Source organism: Antrostomus carolinensis, unplaced genomic scaffold (assembly GCF_000700745.2).
Source record: "Antrostomus carolinensis isolate BGI_N321 unplaced genomic scaffold, ASM70074v2 scaffold16487, whole genome shotgun sequence".
Classification (NCBI taxonomy): Eukaryota; Metazoa; Chordata; class Aves; order Caprimulgiformes; family Caprimulgidae; genus Antrostomus; species Antrostomus carolinensis.
Window position 1 is genome coordinate 1 of NW_010328223.1, and position 17333 is coordinate 17333.

Consider the following 17333-nt stretch of genomic DNA (forward strand, 5'->3'; position numbering starts at 1 on the left):
CGGTTCTGGGAGCGATGATCTGAAGCGGGCTGGGGTGTGAGTGCAGGGTGCACCTCTGCGGGGTGGCACTTACCCTGTGACAAAGGAAAGGCGGCTGCTTACGGTGGCGGTTCGTATCTCACCGCTGCGGTTTGGGTAATTACAGAATCACAGAATGGTGGGGGGTGGAAGGGGCCTCTGGAGATCACCCCGGCCCAACCAGATCACCCAGTCCAACCCCCTGCCAAAGCAGGGTCACCTACAGCAGGTGGCACAGGACGGTATCCAGGAGGGTTTGGAACATCTCCAGAGATGGAGACCCCTCAGCCTCTCTGGGCAGCCTGTCCCAGGGCTCAGCTGGTGTGTTTGACCTGACGGAGAGCAGGGGTTTGGATCCGTGCGTTATTGCGGGTATGGCATTGCATGTTTTGAAAGGATGACTGTCTGAGAAGGTGGCTCCAACCTCAACCTGTTTTCCTTTCTCAGGTCATGTAGAAGAGCAGATTTAATGTGAAGATGGGACTGTTGGTGTTTATGCGTAACCTGCTGCTAGCCCTCTGCCTCTTTTTGGTACTGGGATTTCTCTACTATTCTGCTTGGAAGTTGCACCTTCTCAGATGGGAGGATTCAAGTAAGTGTGAGCACCACATAACTGTTTCTGGGCTCCTTAAAATATCTATCAAATAGTTGAAGTACTACTGAGGTGGTTCTGATTTAGTAGTGTTAGAAGGATGTAAGCCCAGTCAAATGCTGGAGCTTTTAGTATACTTAAGGGGTTGAATTTGTGATTATTTAATGCTCTTTGTGGCTTTACTTTTATTAATGGATACAAAAGCAGGTTCACACTCTATAAATCTAGTATTAGAGACTTCACTTCTTAGAATCTTCAGTGTTAGTTTATGATTCCTAATTGTCAAAATAAAGAGTTTGTGCGCTGAGGCTTTTGTTCCCTGAATCTCTCTGCACATTTAAAAATATCTGAGATAAGAGTTTTTTCTCTGGTGGATTTGGATTTCTTTCTATAATCATATATGCTGGTTATCTCATCTTCTTACTTTGTCCTTCAGAAATCCTCATCTTCTATTTATCTTCCATGCTATTATCTGCCAGCTATCTGTCATCTGAAAGGTTGTCTCTCAGCCTTTTTATGTCCAAGAGACATCTGACCTCATTGAATACAATCTGAGGATTGTTCTGTGCTGTAATGCCATAGGAGGTTTTAGTTGCATTGTGATATAAATTAGAATGAGGTTTGATTGCTCAGTTACTGCTCTTATCTTTGCTTGTATTGATTGCTTTCTTGCTTGTGTGTGAGAACTGTTTATTGAAAATATAAAAACAGTAAAACAATTCCCTCCTCTCCCCTTCCTGCCCAAAACACAAGCCAGCCTTCTTTGCAGCTGTTCCGCGGGCTGTTTCAAATGTCTCGCAGCCGACCGTTGCTCCCTGGATCAGTGGCTGAGAAATGCTGATACAGAGGGGTTGTTTTTCTGTCCGACAAGAAGCCGTTGGTCAAATTCCATCTTCGCTGTATTGCATTTCTGTGCTTGCTGCTGGAGGTTTCTACTGCAATGCTTATTAAACTTAGTATTATTCTGCCTCTACATGCTCTGTGTCTGTTGTTACATGCTCTGAGTTTGCATGATGATGACTTGGCTATGACATTTGCACTGATGCAGTGATTTGACAGGAGGACTGCTACAGTGTCTTGTACTAGAACAGGTATTGGAAGACTGAATTTGTAAAAGCAGATGCATAGTGTTTTTCTGAGCAGGGATTGTTTCTGCTGGTTTGTGCTCCAGAGAGGAAGTAAAAAATCTCGATTGTGACCTTTTGAAAACTAGTACTTTTGTCGATGAGGTATAGAAAATCCTTCCTGCATGAAATTAAGTACAGAATGTAGTTAAAAGAACAGTTTTGCCATATCTGCTACCACGTGATTATCTGTTACAAACTTATACCACCTGCAATCCTTTGCTTCCTTCGTACCACCAGAAATTATACTGGGACTCTCCAAGACCTGCAAAAAAACCCCTTCAGGCCACAGTTTGTACGTGAACTTCGTTAAACGTGGAGGAGAAGGGTTGTGTTTATGTGCCATATACCAAGGTGCTGGGATGGCTTCTAAATTTCTTCAGGTTTCACCTCTTTGGATCTTGTGCCTTTAGTTTTTTGCTCCATTTGTTATTTTATGCCACATCAGTCCCTGGGGAGTTTTGTGGTAACTGTGCCTTGTGATGTAATGTTGTAAATCTATATGCAAACATTGTGGATTTCTATAAATGGAACACTTCTATACAGAAAGGTGACTTGAAGTTGCAGCCTAGTTAGAGTGATTTCTGTTGAGTGTACTGGCTGTTTTCGGGTACTCTGACAGGAGCACTGTGAGGTGGTGTCGTAGACTTTTTGTTAGGTGTGTGTCTCCTTTTTTCTAATCTTGTGTGTAAAACGTGTTCTGCATTTATTCTTGGAAGTCACAGTGTTTGCATTAAGCTTCTTCAACGTGTACAAACAACATGCTGGTCTTAAGATTTAGCTTTTTGATCTTTATCAGTTGTCACGATTGATATAGGCTCTGCCATTGTTCCTTTTCTTCTAGACGCTTTTATGGATTGTGTCTTAAATATCAGATGAAGCTCCTTGAAATATTAGTAAAAACAGCAGTCTAGTGTAAGAGGGCAAAATTTCATGTGATTACTTTTGAAAACAGTTAAGGTGGTACCAGTTTTCAGGTGATCTTCAGAGTTTTGTATCAAAAGTGTTTTATTTGTCCTTTCATTTTACACATGAGGAACTTTGGCCGATTTAAAGTTCAAATTTAAAAGCTTGTATTGGGAAACTTGATATGAAGAGTTAATGTTAAGCTTCTATAAATAAGTGTTCGGAAGTTAATAAATGACAGAATTTAAGTTGCTCATTTAACCTTGATTAGGCTTCCTTGAGCATGTGATACAATGTATAATGGTGCAATTATACTTCCTATTTTCTGAAGGCAGCCTTGTTTAGTTCAGTGCACAAGACAGGTGGTGGTTGATAGCTGTTTATGGTTTTATTTCCTGGATTACTGTTGAGTGTGTGACCTTGCAAATTTCCCTAAGATTGATATGATAATGCTGATGTCCTTGAAGGCAGAACTAAGTTAGATGTGTTAATTTTGGGGTGCTTAATAATCTAAGTATATTGATTTTATGTGTAAATTATGATCTTATTAAATTATTTTCTCTTTTCTTGTTACCAGTGTCTTTATTCTGCTTAATAGTGACTCCCTAGCTTCAGTAGTCACATTCGTCTTTTCTCTGTTCTGTTCTTTGTGCTAGAGGAGGCACGAAACTAAGCAGGTCCTGACATCAGACACTCTTGCAATCTCTTCAGAGACTAGTGTTGGTAAACTTGAGGCCTGTATTTAATATTGAACACAAATGAATTTGCCATACAGAACAGTGCAGAATACCTGATCTGCTTACTTCCTGCCTGTGTGGTTCATTCGTTTAGTGTTTTAGAAAATGACGGTGTTGGTTGTTGTTATGGATGAATTAAAATGGTAACTCTTTGAGGAATCTAGTCATGCTGAGACTTGATGTTTGTCTATTTAGCTGATAAAGTCAATAAATAGTTCATTTATTTGTACTTCTCACACCTCCAAGAAAAGAGGCTAGACTTCTGAATAGACTGAAAGATACACATCAGGGTTTCTCTTACTTACCATTTAACTTTAAATCTGTCCTCCTTGAGTGATGCCTTAGTGAGTTCTGAGAGATTGTTCACCTTGCTGTGTGACTGTACACCTTGGAGAACATGAAAGAATTAATTCTCTAAGGCTTATCTTTCTTGTGACAAGAATAGATTGAATTCAGCTAATGTGAACTAATTAAGGTTGAATTAAGTTCAACTGCTTCTTCCTTTCAAGACAAACCTGCAGTAACTGCTGCCCCTCTCTCATCCTTTCAGTGAACACCATTACTGGCTGTTCTTCCCCAGCCTTGTTTTGTGTCGGTGTCAATATATTGTTGGTTCTCAGAGCAGCAGCAAACTGCAGAGAAGTGGGGTGGAACACTGTGAATGCAGGAGGGCCTTTGAGTTCAGGTGGTTGTTTGGTCTATGAGCAGTGTTTAGAACAGAGGCAAGCTTTCCTTTTTTTTTTCTTTTTTCTTTGCTGATTTCTGTAATGCAGCTTCAGTCTCCGACAGTAACGGGAGGAAATGCACACTGACCTTGCACGTTCTTCCCAGACAGGCAATAGTGACAGATGCCACAGCCCTCTGATTAAGTGTAGTGAGTTGCATGGAGGTGTGCTAAGCACATGGAGCTGATAACGTGATGTGGGAGACAAACAAGGAAATAAAACATTTAGTATCAGGTTTAGCTGTCCTGTACGTTCTAGAAGGACCTGGCAGCAGCAGGTGATCATAACGCTGTTGTGTTTCTGAACACTGAGTTGTCAGGGAGTTCTTACAGTAGTAAGAACTCAATAGTAATGGTAGTGATAGGAGCAGGTTTTGAAGGACTGAGACATGCACTGCAGCCTCATTTCTAACAACTCCCTGTCCTGTCCCTTCCACCTTCCCTGGTGCATCCAGTCCCTAACATTCTGTGATTCTGTGTGATTTGGCTCTGGGGAGGAAGGAAGATGTTATCTGTACAAGTGTGAGGAAGACAGCGTGAGTGTGACAGCCCTGGGAAGGTGCCTTCTTATTTTTGAAAAGTACAATGGGAGATGGAGTCTTGCGGACAGTGCCTCTTAGATTTGCTTTATCAGCTTGGAGCATTTTCACCCACACCTCTGAAGGACAGAATCACAGAATCACACAGAATCACAGAACGTCAGGGATTGGAAGGGACCTCAAAAGATCATCTAGTCCAGTCCCCCTGCCAAAGCAGGAACCTAAACGAAATTACACAGGAAGGTGTCCAGGCAGGTCTTGAATGTCTCCAGAGAAGGAGACTCCACACCCTCCCTGGGCAGCCTGTTCCAGTGCTCTGTCACCCTCACTGGAAAGAAGTTCCTTCTCAAGTTTAAGCGGAACCTCCTGTGTTCCAGCTCACACCCGTTGCTCCTTGAATATAGCAATGTTAAAATTTAATACTGATGTTTGTTACTTAACCCGGTATGTGCATAGCTGATTTAGCACCTTGAAAATGAATGTGCTGTAAGGAAGTAATGATTCCATTAAAAAATGTCCTGGCTATGGAAATACTGAACTCATTCACCAAGACAGTTTTTTTTTTCTCCTCTCTCTGTTTGTTTTTTTTTTTTTTCTCTTTCTCTCAGAGTATTGAAATATACATGGGACAAGGACAGTGTGACATTTTCTTGTTCTCTGTTGTATTTCCAGCTACATTAGCGTTGAATTAATTTAAATAAATATATACTTTACTTGAGGTAGGTTGTCAAAACCTAAGTTAGTACAGTTTGTCACTATAGATTTTGAGCCTGTCAGTTTGCATGTGGCTTTTGAAACATCCCCACATATTTTCTGTTGATGTCTCCATAAAGAAATCAAGTCACTACTCTGTCATCTGTTGCTCAGTGTTATTTTCAACTCTAATTCTGGAAAGGCAGCCAAAGGGATAAAGCTCTGGGAAGAGATTTTTCTGAAGGTATTTGAGGACCCTTATCCTTTTTCTTTTCTTTTTCTTTCTTTTTTTTTTTTTTTTTAATGTCTGTTTCCATGGGAACTGGGGAGATATAAACAGGGAAAACTGACTCACTTCTAGTGCAGGTTTTTGGTCTGCTTGTGTTTCCATGGAAACCAGTCTTGCAGAAAAAAAGGCTAAATTAATAAAAAGCAACCAAACCTTTATCTTTAATATAAACATTGATTTATCTCTTTCAAAGTGAAATGATATTTTTGTCAATTCTTATATTGGCATCTAAAAATGTACTGAAGAACTGGATCTTTCAAAGGGTTTGGAATGTGGATGCTCTTTCTCATGTGGCTAAAACCTGACGGTATGTGTCATGGTATGTAGTGTGGGTACAATTACTGTATCTTGAGTTACCAGGGGTGTCATTTGTTCTGTGTTAAGAGGGTGGATCTTGCCTACACTGACATCTGACTTCTTTCCATTCTGTTGTTTAATGAAAAACAAATGAAAAGACATTTAGTCGGTGTGTGAGCAACTAGGCCACGGAGACAAACTTGTCCCCTTTGTGGAGAGAGGCGTGTAATAGCTTTGTTCAGGCCCTCATCTCTGGGAGTTACTGTCCTACTTGCCTTTGCCAGAAGAAGGAAATGCAGGAGCCCTCGTATAAAAAATAACAACTCAGGGCCAGCTCAACTTGGCACTGGGAACACAAACCTCTGATGAAAGTGGTTTGAGCTAAACTGGCTGAATTTATGGTTAGGTGGATGAGGGAGCATATCCTCTTTTACTGTAGAATTACAGAGCACTCTGCAATGGTGTGGGTGGCAAGCGAATGGTGATGGAAGCCGTTTCAGTTGCTCCGTGGCCTTAGCGGGGCGGGGTGGGGGGGGTGTGTGTGTTCTTTATGGTAGACTTTATTGCTGCTGTTGCCGCTCCCCAGGCTGAAAAGCCTGAGAGACTTTAACCTTGTGGGAATCGGCTTTATTAAAAAAACTGGTTTGGACAGTATTGCACTGTGCTGTAAATTTCCGGAAACAGTTGCTTTTTCGCTTTGCAGGAAGAGACTGGGAGCAGCATGGAGATGGGTTATTGCAAATTCACTAATGTTTGAGTTATTAGTAACGTAAAAGTTCGTTTCATCTACTCAGCTGTTCTATAGTCTGTGTTAGTGCTGTACTTATTGCACCAAAATTGAGAAGAAATGTTTAGAAAGTTCTCATAATATGGATCCAGCTACAGATTTAAAGAATCTCTTTGCTACTTTTCAGGTGCTTTAGGGATTTGAGGATCACAGTGATGTTTTTTGAAATGTTAAAAATAGGAAGTAATGTTATCAAGGCAGCAGTGAATGTTAGAAACAAAGATGTAAATATAAGAGTTAAAACAATGGTTGTCTGGTAAAGTAGCTTAACTTTTCTAAGAATTCTCCTAATGGGTTGGAATGTTCTACTTGTGTTTCAGCTAAAGTGAAAACTTTAGTGCACTAACTATGGTGGATGATTCTCTTTATTTGTGCAGAACACAGAAAAATTGATTTAGTGCCCAGAAATTGTTACTGCTGCTCAAGTTACTTTGTGCTTCCTGGTAGCCTGCCAGAATAAGGAACATGGCTAAACTTAAACTCCTGCAACTCGGGACATTCAGTTGTAGTATCTTCCACAGCTGTAATTGTGCCAGCTACGTTTCACTTGGCTGGAGACAGATGTGTACGTTCCTGATGCCTCTTGTTCTGGCGGTTTAATGCAACCACACAGAGCTGACTGCCCTTTCCAGCGGAGGCAGCTGCCTGCCTGCCACCACGACAGAAGAGACAGTCTGCTCAGAACTTTTAATATCTATGAAAGAGTTAAAACAAACAAACAAACAAAACCTCCAAGGGTGCCTCTCTGTCTTTCAGAAGGCAGTGCTTCACAAGGTAAGCCAAAGAAGTAGAGGAATCAAAGTGTTTCATCCTTTTCTGACCTGTTACTGCATATTTAGTGAAATACCCAGCATTACTTTACAGCCTTGCTGTTCTAGGGACCCTGCTGGCTCTCCAGGAATTTCTAGTGGTGCTGTAATGTTACCAGTGCAGGACAAACTCTGCTGGGGCAATGAGAAATGGTGAATGACAGAGCCATTGAGGGCGGGAGCGAGCAAGCATACTGATGGCTTGTCCTTGGGATTTCTCCAGAGGAGGAAATCTCCTGGAATACTTTTCAGGCTTTAGGAACCTATAGAAGCAGGTTTAGTGAAAGGCATTAAATGCATAGCACCCTAAGCACTTTGTGGATCAAGGAGCAGCTGTGATGCTGTACTCGTACTCATCTTTATTCTGTCTTCATTTTAGCTTTTTCACCTACTGTTTTAGTTCTGGTTTAATGTTGACTTTTTAGCAAGACAGAAAAGCAAGATGCAAGAATAGTTCTCCATCCCCCTACATACGGCTGGGCTTTAGTTTTGCATTCTAAAACAGTAAGGTGCTCTTACTTCTCTTGACAACAGCAGTCTTTTTTGCTGTTTGAGTCCCTGTTCAAGCCTTTATGTTCCTCCCCCTCCATTTGTGTGACTACCTGATGAGTGCGATTGGGAAACTTGTGCAGTTTAAAACAGTGTGGTTTTATTTGTTTCGCTCAGTTGACCTTAACCTGACTGAGTATTTCACTTGCTTCACTTGCTCAGCTCTTGTGCGTTTTCTCCGTGTCCCTCTAAGTTTGGGAAGGGTGTGACCTGTGACTTTTGATAGGCCAGTTGCTTTAGTGTTTGTATGGGGCAGCACTCAGTGTCTTACATGCAGCCAAAGCCACATCCTCTGATACAGCTTTTTAGAGGTTGAAGTCAGCAGCTTTCCAGTTCTGGAAGGTACAATGCAGTGAAAGCACTTTACCTCTATTAGCAATTGCTCTGCAGCTGAGTCCTTTCAGAGGTGAAAGGACTTATTCATCTCAGCTGACTGAACCCCTTAGCAGTGAGTTCAGCTGGAAACAATACCTCCCTGTGAGGACTGTCTCATCCCCATTAGTGAGTGCTTCTCTGCCTTCCCTCCATCTTGTCACTGTACATCCCCTTGGTGTGCAAAGCATGCACCTCTGACCTGGAGCCATTGCAGCAATGGCAGATTGTGCCTTAAGATATTGTCAGCCCTAATGGAAGCTCCACCCTATCACTTGCTTGGTGGACTAGATCGTATGGACTTTCTCCATCGGCTTTAATACAGGCCGGCTGGCTTTGGGCACTTTTCATGCCCATTTCAATTCCGTTTCCCATCAGTTCTGCTGACACTGTTGGAGCAATAACTTCTGGCACAAAGGAGGTAATATGTGATTTGTCTCAAGTTGGACAGCTGTTGCTGCTGTGATCTGACTGTGGCCTTAGTACTGATCCTGACTGTGCCTGTCACTTAGGGATACTTTGCAGAGGATATTTTTCCTAGACAGTTATCTTCTGCCAACTTTTTTGGTGCTCTTGTCACTATAACACCTAATTTTTTCTCATTGCAGTCTGGGTTTACATCACAGTGTCAGGCTGAGACAATAAAACGGCTAAACCTGGGTACGACTTGCAAGGACAAGTACAACTGGGTCATGAGATACAGCTTCGTATGAATTATGTATCTCTTCTGCACTTCAGAAGGAATGTAATTGTCCACCCAGGCATCAAGCAAAAAGTAATTTGTTCTGTGTGTGCATATCCTGAATAGATATTTGAACCTGAGATAGCGGATTTCAAGTGGTTACTGCTTCATGGCACATGATTATATTTATCTTGTATGCATTGCTTTCTTGCCGAGGTGATAGCATGTGAGGATAGTGCCAAAATTCTAGTCAGGTATAGAAACTACAGGATGTTTCTTAACCAGTTATTGGTGTTTTGAATAACCAAATGCCTAGACCATCCCAGATCTATCTATAGCTATATCTATATCTATATCTAACTGTCATTTTTCTCTCAGCTATTATCCTGTGGATTTCAGTTTTAGGGGCACAGATTAAACATGTGGTTCATCTGAGCTGTAACAGCGCAGTAAGTGTGCTTCTTCATAGCTCCTGGAACAAGAAGAATTAACACAGTGTAACTACAGAAAAGTTTAACCAGTATCTTTTCTAGCTACAGTGAGTATGCATATTCTGAGGAGTATCTTTGTTCAAAATATTATGCAAAAGTGCTTGTATGCTTTAAAAGAAGTAGTGAAAATAAGATGGCACAGAGATCAATAAAAGTTGAGTTTTCCCATCAGGGCTTCCTACATATATGAAGGCTTACTCTAAATAAATGTTGACAAAGTTCATAATTTATAGGTGCACTTGCATCTTTTTATCTTTGGCAGAAACAAAACAACCTCAGAATAGCTTTATTACTGTATAAATATTGCTTTTCAGCTGTGATTGTGTTTAGAGACACTAATCAAAAAAATGTACTGAGACACACTTCTTGGAATGAAGGGTAATAACTTAAATAGACTTGACTCAGGAAGGCAGAGGAAGCTGAAGCACGGGAAAGTAAAATTATTCTGTGTCACACAGCAGCTCAAGGGCAGAGCTATGAATAGAATAAAGGTCTCAAGGTTTTTGATCTAGTGTCCACTTGCCAAGAGGCTCAGTCTGCTGTAATTACGCGCTCCACATCTGCGTAGTTCAGGAAAGCAGTAATATGCTGAAGTTGCTTGCTTGGGGCAGAGATCATCTGCTGATACTTGTAAAAACACAGCAGTATTTCCAAGTACTGTATTGATAATAATAAAACTGGTGATGATCTGCATGGGCAGTGCTGGTGGCTTGATGTAGGTACTGTAGTTAGGGTATGATGAGGATCGTGTAAGTTGCTGTTAGAAGTTGCCTAAGATATATCTGTGGAAGTGCCTTAAGAACTAAGTGTACAACCTGAACAGTTGTGAATGCTGGTTGGGGTTTTTCAGCCTTCGGATTCGCCACATCAAAGGCACCGTACTTCATGCTTTCCAGCTGCATTAATACCGCAACTGCCTTTTTCTTTTAAAAGGTAGTATTTTTTTAAAAAATGGAAAAGTTTAATTTTGCTCTCTATACTCAAATACAGAACTCTTTTCTTCTACTTAAACTTTAAAAAAAAATTATGTTCAAGCAGAGACTAAGCTTCTAGAATTTCTGCTCAAAGGATGAAAACCTGAGCTTTTGAAAAGAGGGGAATAATGGAACAGTTCAGGCAGTTTTAACCATAGCGATCACTAATGCTGTAGGTATAATTAGAAATCTAATTACTTTGAATTTAGTTGCTAAGACTTTTCTGCCTTTTGAGACTTGCCCCACACAATTCTATCAGGTTCCCAATAGAGCATAGGCGGTTCTCCATTATACAGCTAGGAAATTGGTAATGCTGCTTTTTTCTATCAGCACTGTTGCCGTAATCTCTGTTTCAAAGTGCCTTATCTGAACATTGGAAAGGCTTTTATTATTTTTAAATATGATTCATTATAATATTACTCTCTATATATTTGAGTTCACAGCTTTTGTGTTTGGGTCCAGTACTTCATAGGAAGCGAAAGCCTGAGTGAATACAATGTAAGGACTGCAAATTGAATTCTAGTGAAAAAATGTGTTAATTCTAATTCAATTTTCTAAATTTGCCTCATATTTAAGGATGCTTCAGATGTAGTTTGAATATTTCTAAACTTTTGAAAGATAAGTTTGCACATTGAAAAATGGGCCTTATTTGCATTACAAAAATATGAAAGCTTCAGTACTGTATAACAATATTTTACTTCCACTTGCTGCATATTTTGTTTCCAACAAAGTTAGTTTTAGAATTACAGCATACTGTTTTATTTGGGAAATAGTTTGTGTTTCTAAGAATAGAGACCATGCCCTTAATATGAAGGGACTGCCTTTAGGCTGGTGTTTTCTGACCTTTGAATGCTTGAAGTTTCTTGATGGAGTTACTAAAGCTGTTCTTTTTTTAAGAATTAAGAATAGGTCATAAACTAGGGCTAAGTACGCTTTATCATGTAATTATGCAAATTACACTTCCTGCTTCCAAGGGAGGGTGGATGAGGGACTGGAGAAATCTGCTGTTGTCTAGTGGTCTGCTGCTTTTCTGATGCAGATACAGAATTCCTTCTTGTAATTAACTGTGAGCATGGCTTCAGAAAATGGCAATTGAGAAGTGAGAGGAACCATTAGATGAAGAACAAAAAACTTGATTTTGGGAAGTTCACTCATTTCTAGCCAACTTCATAATTGTAGCATAAAACGTAATGAAGATAAGGAATTTTTCTGCAGACTTCAATGTAATTTCAGGAAGTTAGGGCTACTTTGATTTTATTTAAAACTTGAGTGTAGCCAAAAGGTTTAAAAAAAAAATCCTCTTGACTGTTGTGTATTAATTGCTGGTTTTGCTGCTGTAAGTATACCTTGCTTAGGAGCCTGTGTTTGTTTGTGCCTTTGCAGGAATGGAACTAACCCATAAGTAGCTTTCCTTATCCTTGTCCCTGCTCACAGTGTTAACCAATCTTGTGATGGTTTCTTTCTTCAAGGACCTGTTTATAAAAATGTTTGAGATCTCTGTGTGATTAATTTTGAATTTTTCCCGTGTTTGTCTGGAAGAGCTGGACAAACCCTGTAAGACAATTTGCTCGTGTGAAAGTGTTCAGTAGTTATGTGCTATTTACTGTCAGACCTCGCTTCCTGAGAGCTCTATATGATATACTTGTATCTGTGTTACCTCTTCCTGCGTGAGCTGTTCTTTTTTCTTGTTTTACACTAGTCTGTTTGTATAAGCAATGATTTTTTTTCTTTTTTTATGGCACGTTGTGACTCATGCTTGAAGAAGTGAAAGTTTCATGGGATGCTGTGGGTTGTGGGGGTTTTTTTTCTGAGGAATTAAGTTTTTTGCTTAGTTCTCTGAACTTTTTTTTGGGGGGGGTTAAATGCTTTAATCTTTGTAAAGACTAAATAACATGATAAGGTAGGTAATGTGAAATGAATTTTGGACTTGCTGCACTGGAAAAGTTTCTGCTGAGCCCAGGCTAAGCAGCTTCTGCACTCTGGCTTGCGTTCAGATACGCTGGAAGACTTGTTTGTATAGTGAATTGGACCAGGAAACTGATGCAGGGTGAAAATACAGAGGCCTTCTCTTCCCTCTCCCTCCAGCTATTTAGGAAATGTTATTTTTAATCCATACCAGGCAGGCCGACATGCTTAAACCAGTATTTTTTGCTAAAATATTCTTGCAGCCAGGCGTGTGGAGAAGGTCCAGCTTGTCTGAGGCTCAGCGTGTGGTTATGGCAGGCACCGCGCGAGGGCAGCAGATGTCTTCTGTGTCCCCCTGGCCAGCACTCCCCTGCCACGTCAAAACCTATTGCCAGTCGAATAAATATTATTAAAAAAAACCCAAAACCAACAAACAAACCCAAAATCAAAACCAAAACACAAAACAACAACACAAAACCCCAAAGCAAACCAAAAAGCGCAGCATTCTTCTTCCCTTTGCAGTTACAAAGTGACAGCTACCATTCCCTGGTGAACTTTAGTAAATAAATTATAGGAAAATAGTAAATAAATGTTTAATAATTTCTATAGAGCCATTTGGGTTTAGAGCAACTTAATTTGGAGGAACCTTACTGTTCGTATCCAGTCCACTACTATTGCCAGTAGCTATTTGAATGATCTGATTAAGTCCCGTCTTGTGACAATTTTCTGGTTTTGCCTCCTGACACTCTTATTCAGAAGGTCGTTTAGTGCCTTATCCTAATGGCTGGAATTTTTTATTTATTTTTTTTTTAAATTCACTTGAAGTTGTGTGTGTGCCCAAAGAAGCTGGGGAGAGTGGGAGACATTACACAAGAGTGTGAGGTTTTGAGTACTGTGCTTGTGTTATTGCAGAGGAAAGAAAATCTGGACAAATCTAAAGTTCTTAGGAAAACCAGGCATTGGTATTTCAATAAGTTACAGGATAGCTCATTTTATTTAAAGGATTTTTGCTGGTTGAGGAGAAAGAAGAAAAATTCTAACTGTGTAATCTTCTCATGGGTTGGTGCTATGGTCAAAATCTGGATGCTTCTAATCCTGAGATCCTTCTTTCAGATGTTGAAGCAGAGAAGGAGAAGAAAAATTGAAAGACACATTTGATAATTTGAATTGCTTTTCGGCAGGTAGAATTTATATTGGAACTGAAGACCAAAAAATGTTGAAGTCCTGTGCCAAGTGATGATGACATGGTTTAAAAATTATAAACAACTACTGCTGTTATTTTGCTTCTCTCTTTAAAGTAAGTTAAATTAAAATTTTGGAGAGACAAGTTTGTGTTAAGAAGCACATCTTTTGTATATCTCTTTTATGTTTCATGGCAAATTTGTATGCTTAAGTTCTGCCTCTCCATCACTGGTACCAGTCTCATGTAAGAATGGCTGTGTCTGGTCAGTCCAGAGGTCCAAGTAGTGCGGTGTCTTAGGAAACTGTCAGTGGGGTTAGCATTTACTGTTGTTTCTTCCATCCCACTTTCCTGTCTTCCTGCAGTGTGTGACCTTTGATTTCCTGAGACAGATGTCTTTTCATGTAGTAGTGCCTGATAAGATTTTCTGACATAAGCTTGTCTATTTTTCAAACCTATATATAAGCTTCTGGTACCATCTTCCCATGGTATTGAGCTTCCCAAACAAATGGTGCTGTGTGAAGAACAGCCCCTAAAACCTAATTAAAACATAAGAGTTAAGAATATGGGGAAATAACTAAATTTTCTTAGAAACATTTGGTAAAATTGTGATAAATGAACGAATGGCAGTGTTTTAGTTGTCAGTCGGGTTTTTTAAAGTTACTAAGGAGATAGTGTATTGAATGTTTAACTCTGGGTAGACATTATGATTAGAGTCTAAGAATTTAACTGGGTTCAGAATATAATTTAGTATCTATATAGAGGTTGGAAGAGCGAAGAATGACTGACTAACCAGGATTTTAGAAAGCCAGATTTGGAAGGAGAATGGATCTTACTTCAAGGTATTAAACTTCTTTATGGGAACTTACTAGGAAAAATATATATTCTGATTGAAGGGTTTCTTTTAAGGATCCCTCAGATGTGATTGAATAGAGGTGTATTCCTTTCCTGTGAATTTTTGTCCTGATCTTGTAGTGGATGCTCTCGACAGAGGAATCCCTGTTCATGGACATGTGATGATTTTATGTTCTAAATCTACCCTTTTAGGAAACCTATTCCAAATTGCTGCACTTTTTCAAGTGTTCTGAAAAGGTTAAGTGCACATACTACATTTGTTCTTTAAAAGCAACTAATCTTGGTACTTGTTAGGTTCACAACTGGTAACTACTGATACGAGATGAAAGACTTGAAGATGAAAGATTTATTCTAGCAAAGCAGGGTTAAATTTGGAATTAGGCTTGGGAAATATTCAGAGATAGTCTGTGGTTGATGCTGCTGCTCTTCTCTGTAACTTACTGTTTTGAAACTCTGAAAAGCTTAAGAGTACTTTGTCTTCTGTCTCAAATTGATTATGAGAAGTAAATTAAGGCTAATTTGGAGTGACCAGTCAATCAATCCCTTCCTGATTTCCTTTTGTAGCTAACTAAGAAGGCAGTGTTTTCTGCAGCAGAATCTCCACCTCTATCTTTGTTCTGTTGTTTAAAACAGAATCCTTTTCCCTTCTCTCTCACCCAAGTTTATATGAATATATTTTTTTCTCAGCCCATTTAGTCATTATTGTTGTAGGCTTAGTGGTAAAAACAGCTCTTTTACTAAATGTTACTGCATTGTACTCTCACATTTGTGTGCACACACATGTAATGTAAAAAGTGGGGAAAAAACTAGTTTTCATCTTGTATTATATGTCCAAATATAGAAATCTAGAGGAAAATACACCTACATTTATTAGTCTTAATATACCCTTTACTGTCCAGTTCTTTCTGGTTTAAAATATCTTTCAAAAATTTTCAGTGTTTTTAAGAACGGAGCAAGACTTTACAAAATTATAGGATAACACCAGTTGGAAGGAGTGTAAGGAGTCTCTAGTCCAACCTCCCTGTCAAAGCAGTGTCAGTTATTAGGTGAGACCTGGGCTTTATCCAGTCAGGTTTTGAAAACCTTTGGGAGCAGAAACCGCACAACCTCTTTACCTTTTCCAGTGCTTCACTGGCTTTATGGTGAACAGACTTTTCTTTACATCTAGTCTGAGCTTCTCTTGTTTCATCTCATGCCCATTGCCTCTCATTGTCCCACCATGTGACACTTCAGGAACCAGGCTCAGTGTTCTTGGTAATCTTCCTGCAGGTGCTGGAGGGCTGCGGTTTTGTATCCCCAAAGCTTTGTCTTCTGCAGGCTAAACAAGCCTGGTTACCTCAGTCTCTCCTCATAGGTCTTGTGTTAGCGCCCTGGTATTTATCATCTGCACAATCCCTTGTTTGTCTGCAGCCCTCCCTAGAGACTAGGCATGATGTGTTTAGACAGAGGGCTCATTGTCATTTGGAGGGGTTTGTGTTCTGGGTTTTTTTGTTGCTGTTTTGTGTTGTTTTTTTCCTTAAACTTTTTTTCCTGCTTCATGTCAGTTAAATTGTTCCTTGTACTTTCTGATATTTCACTTTCTATTTCAAACACCTCTTTATTGTACATTTCTTGTACAGGAGGTGCATGGTACCTGCATTGGAGCTTGCTGAAGAAATGCCAGATCAATGAAAGGGGCACTTAACGTTGAATGTATGATATTGAACGCACAATAATGAGATAGGTAGTGCTGTTGCTACTGCAAAGGCCTTTTGCTTCTCAAGAGGCTTAGTCCAAAAGCAGTCACTGTTATGGCAGTATAGAACAGAGGGAGGAGTAGAACAACAGATTTCAGGCAACAGACACCCTCTCTAGGCAACCTGTTCCATGGTGCTCTAGTGAAGAAATTTTTCCTAATGTCCAGTCTGAACCTTCTAACCTGTAACTTGTGGCCATTGTCACTTTCTTCCCCTGAAGGACACACAGGATGATATGGACACTGAGTAAGGTTTCCCGAAGGCAGTGTGAGAACTGGGGTATGCCAAGGTAATCAGAATGCTCTCCTGAAATGCCAGAGTTCAACAGATGCTAAAGTCAGGAGGAAAGGCAGTGGCTATTTGTGCAATACTACTAATTTAGGCTCGGAGTACTTGACACACAGCTATTTAGGAAGCTCAGAATAACAAAGAACTATTTGGAAGAGTATGTCTGTTACAGACTGCTGTGTCATGAGATGTCAAGGACTGGCCTGAAGATGATGGTTGCAAGGGAGGCCATGCATGTGGTAATTGGTTCCCTCTGGAACTTAATTCAGTGCTGCTGAAAATAGCTGGGTTGGGTGTGAACACTGCTGAGACTGAACTGCTTTCACTGCTGCCAGATGTTGATGATAGGCATGTCGGGGTTGTGACTAAAAATGTGAAGATATTTGGAGTTTTGATCATGGGTTTTATCTTCACTGAAGTGACTCCAAATTTGGGTTTTGCAAACAGTTTCAAGGGGAGTTGTGTGACTCCAAAAGGTGTAGTGGCCTCAATACCTCCCTTGTGTACTTGTATTTGTTTTTTCTAATCCTTTTGAGCATTTATATTGCTTATGATGTCATGTTTCAACTTTCTGGACTTCTTTCTTCAAATCCTTCTAGTTCTGCAGTTTCCAGTACAGTGCAGATGTTATTTTCCAAACTATTTTTGAGGTAGTTTATTTTTTAGTCAGGGATCCACACTAAGCTGTTTAGGTCTCTCCCATGAATTGCTTCATTGATTCAAAACTCTCTGTGGTGTAGGAACACTTGAGGTATTCTCTCAGTTGTGCAATAAGATGTGTGCTGA

General features: G+C 40.0%; 1 protein-coding gene across 1 annotated transcript in view; it reads left to right on the forward strand.

Annotated features, from left to right (window-relative positions):
* Positions 1-495: 495 nt before the first annotated feature.
* Positions 496-17333, forward strand: part of LOC104528242 (CMP-N-acetylneuraminate-beta-1,4-galactoside alpha-2,3-sialyltransferase-like) — a gene marked incomplete at its 3' end in the record, with an annotated part of 106056 nt that continues 89218 nt past the window's right edge. Inside the window, exon 1 of the mRNA XM_029086007.1 lies at positions 496-610. Coding sequence (XP_028941840.1) covers positions 496-610 — 115 coding nt within the window. The remainder of the gene's footprint in view (positions 611-17333) is intronic.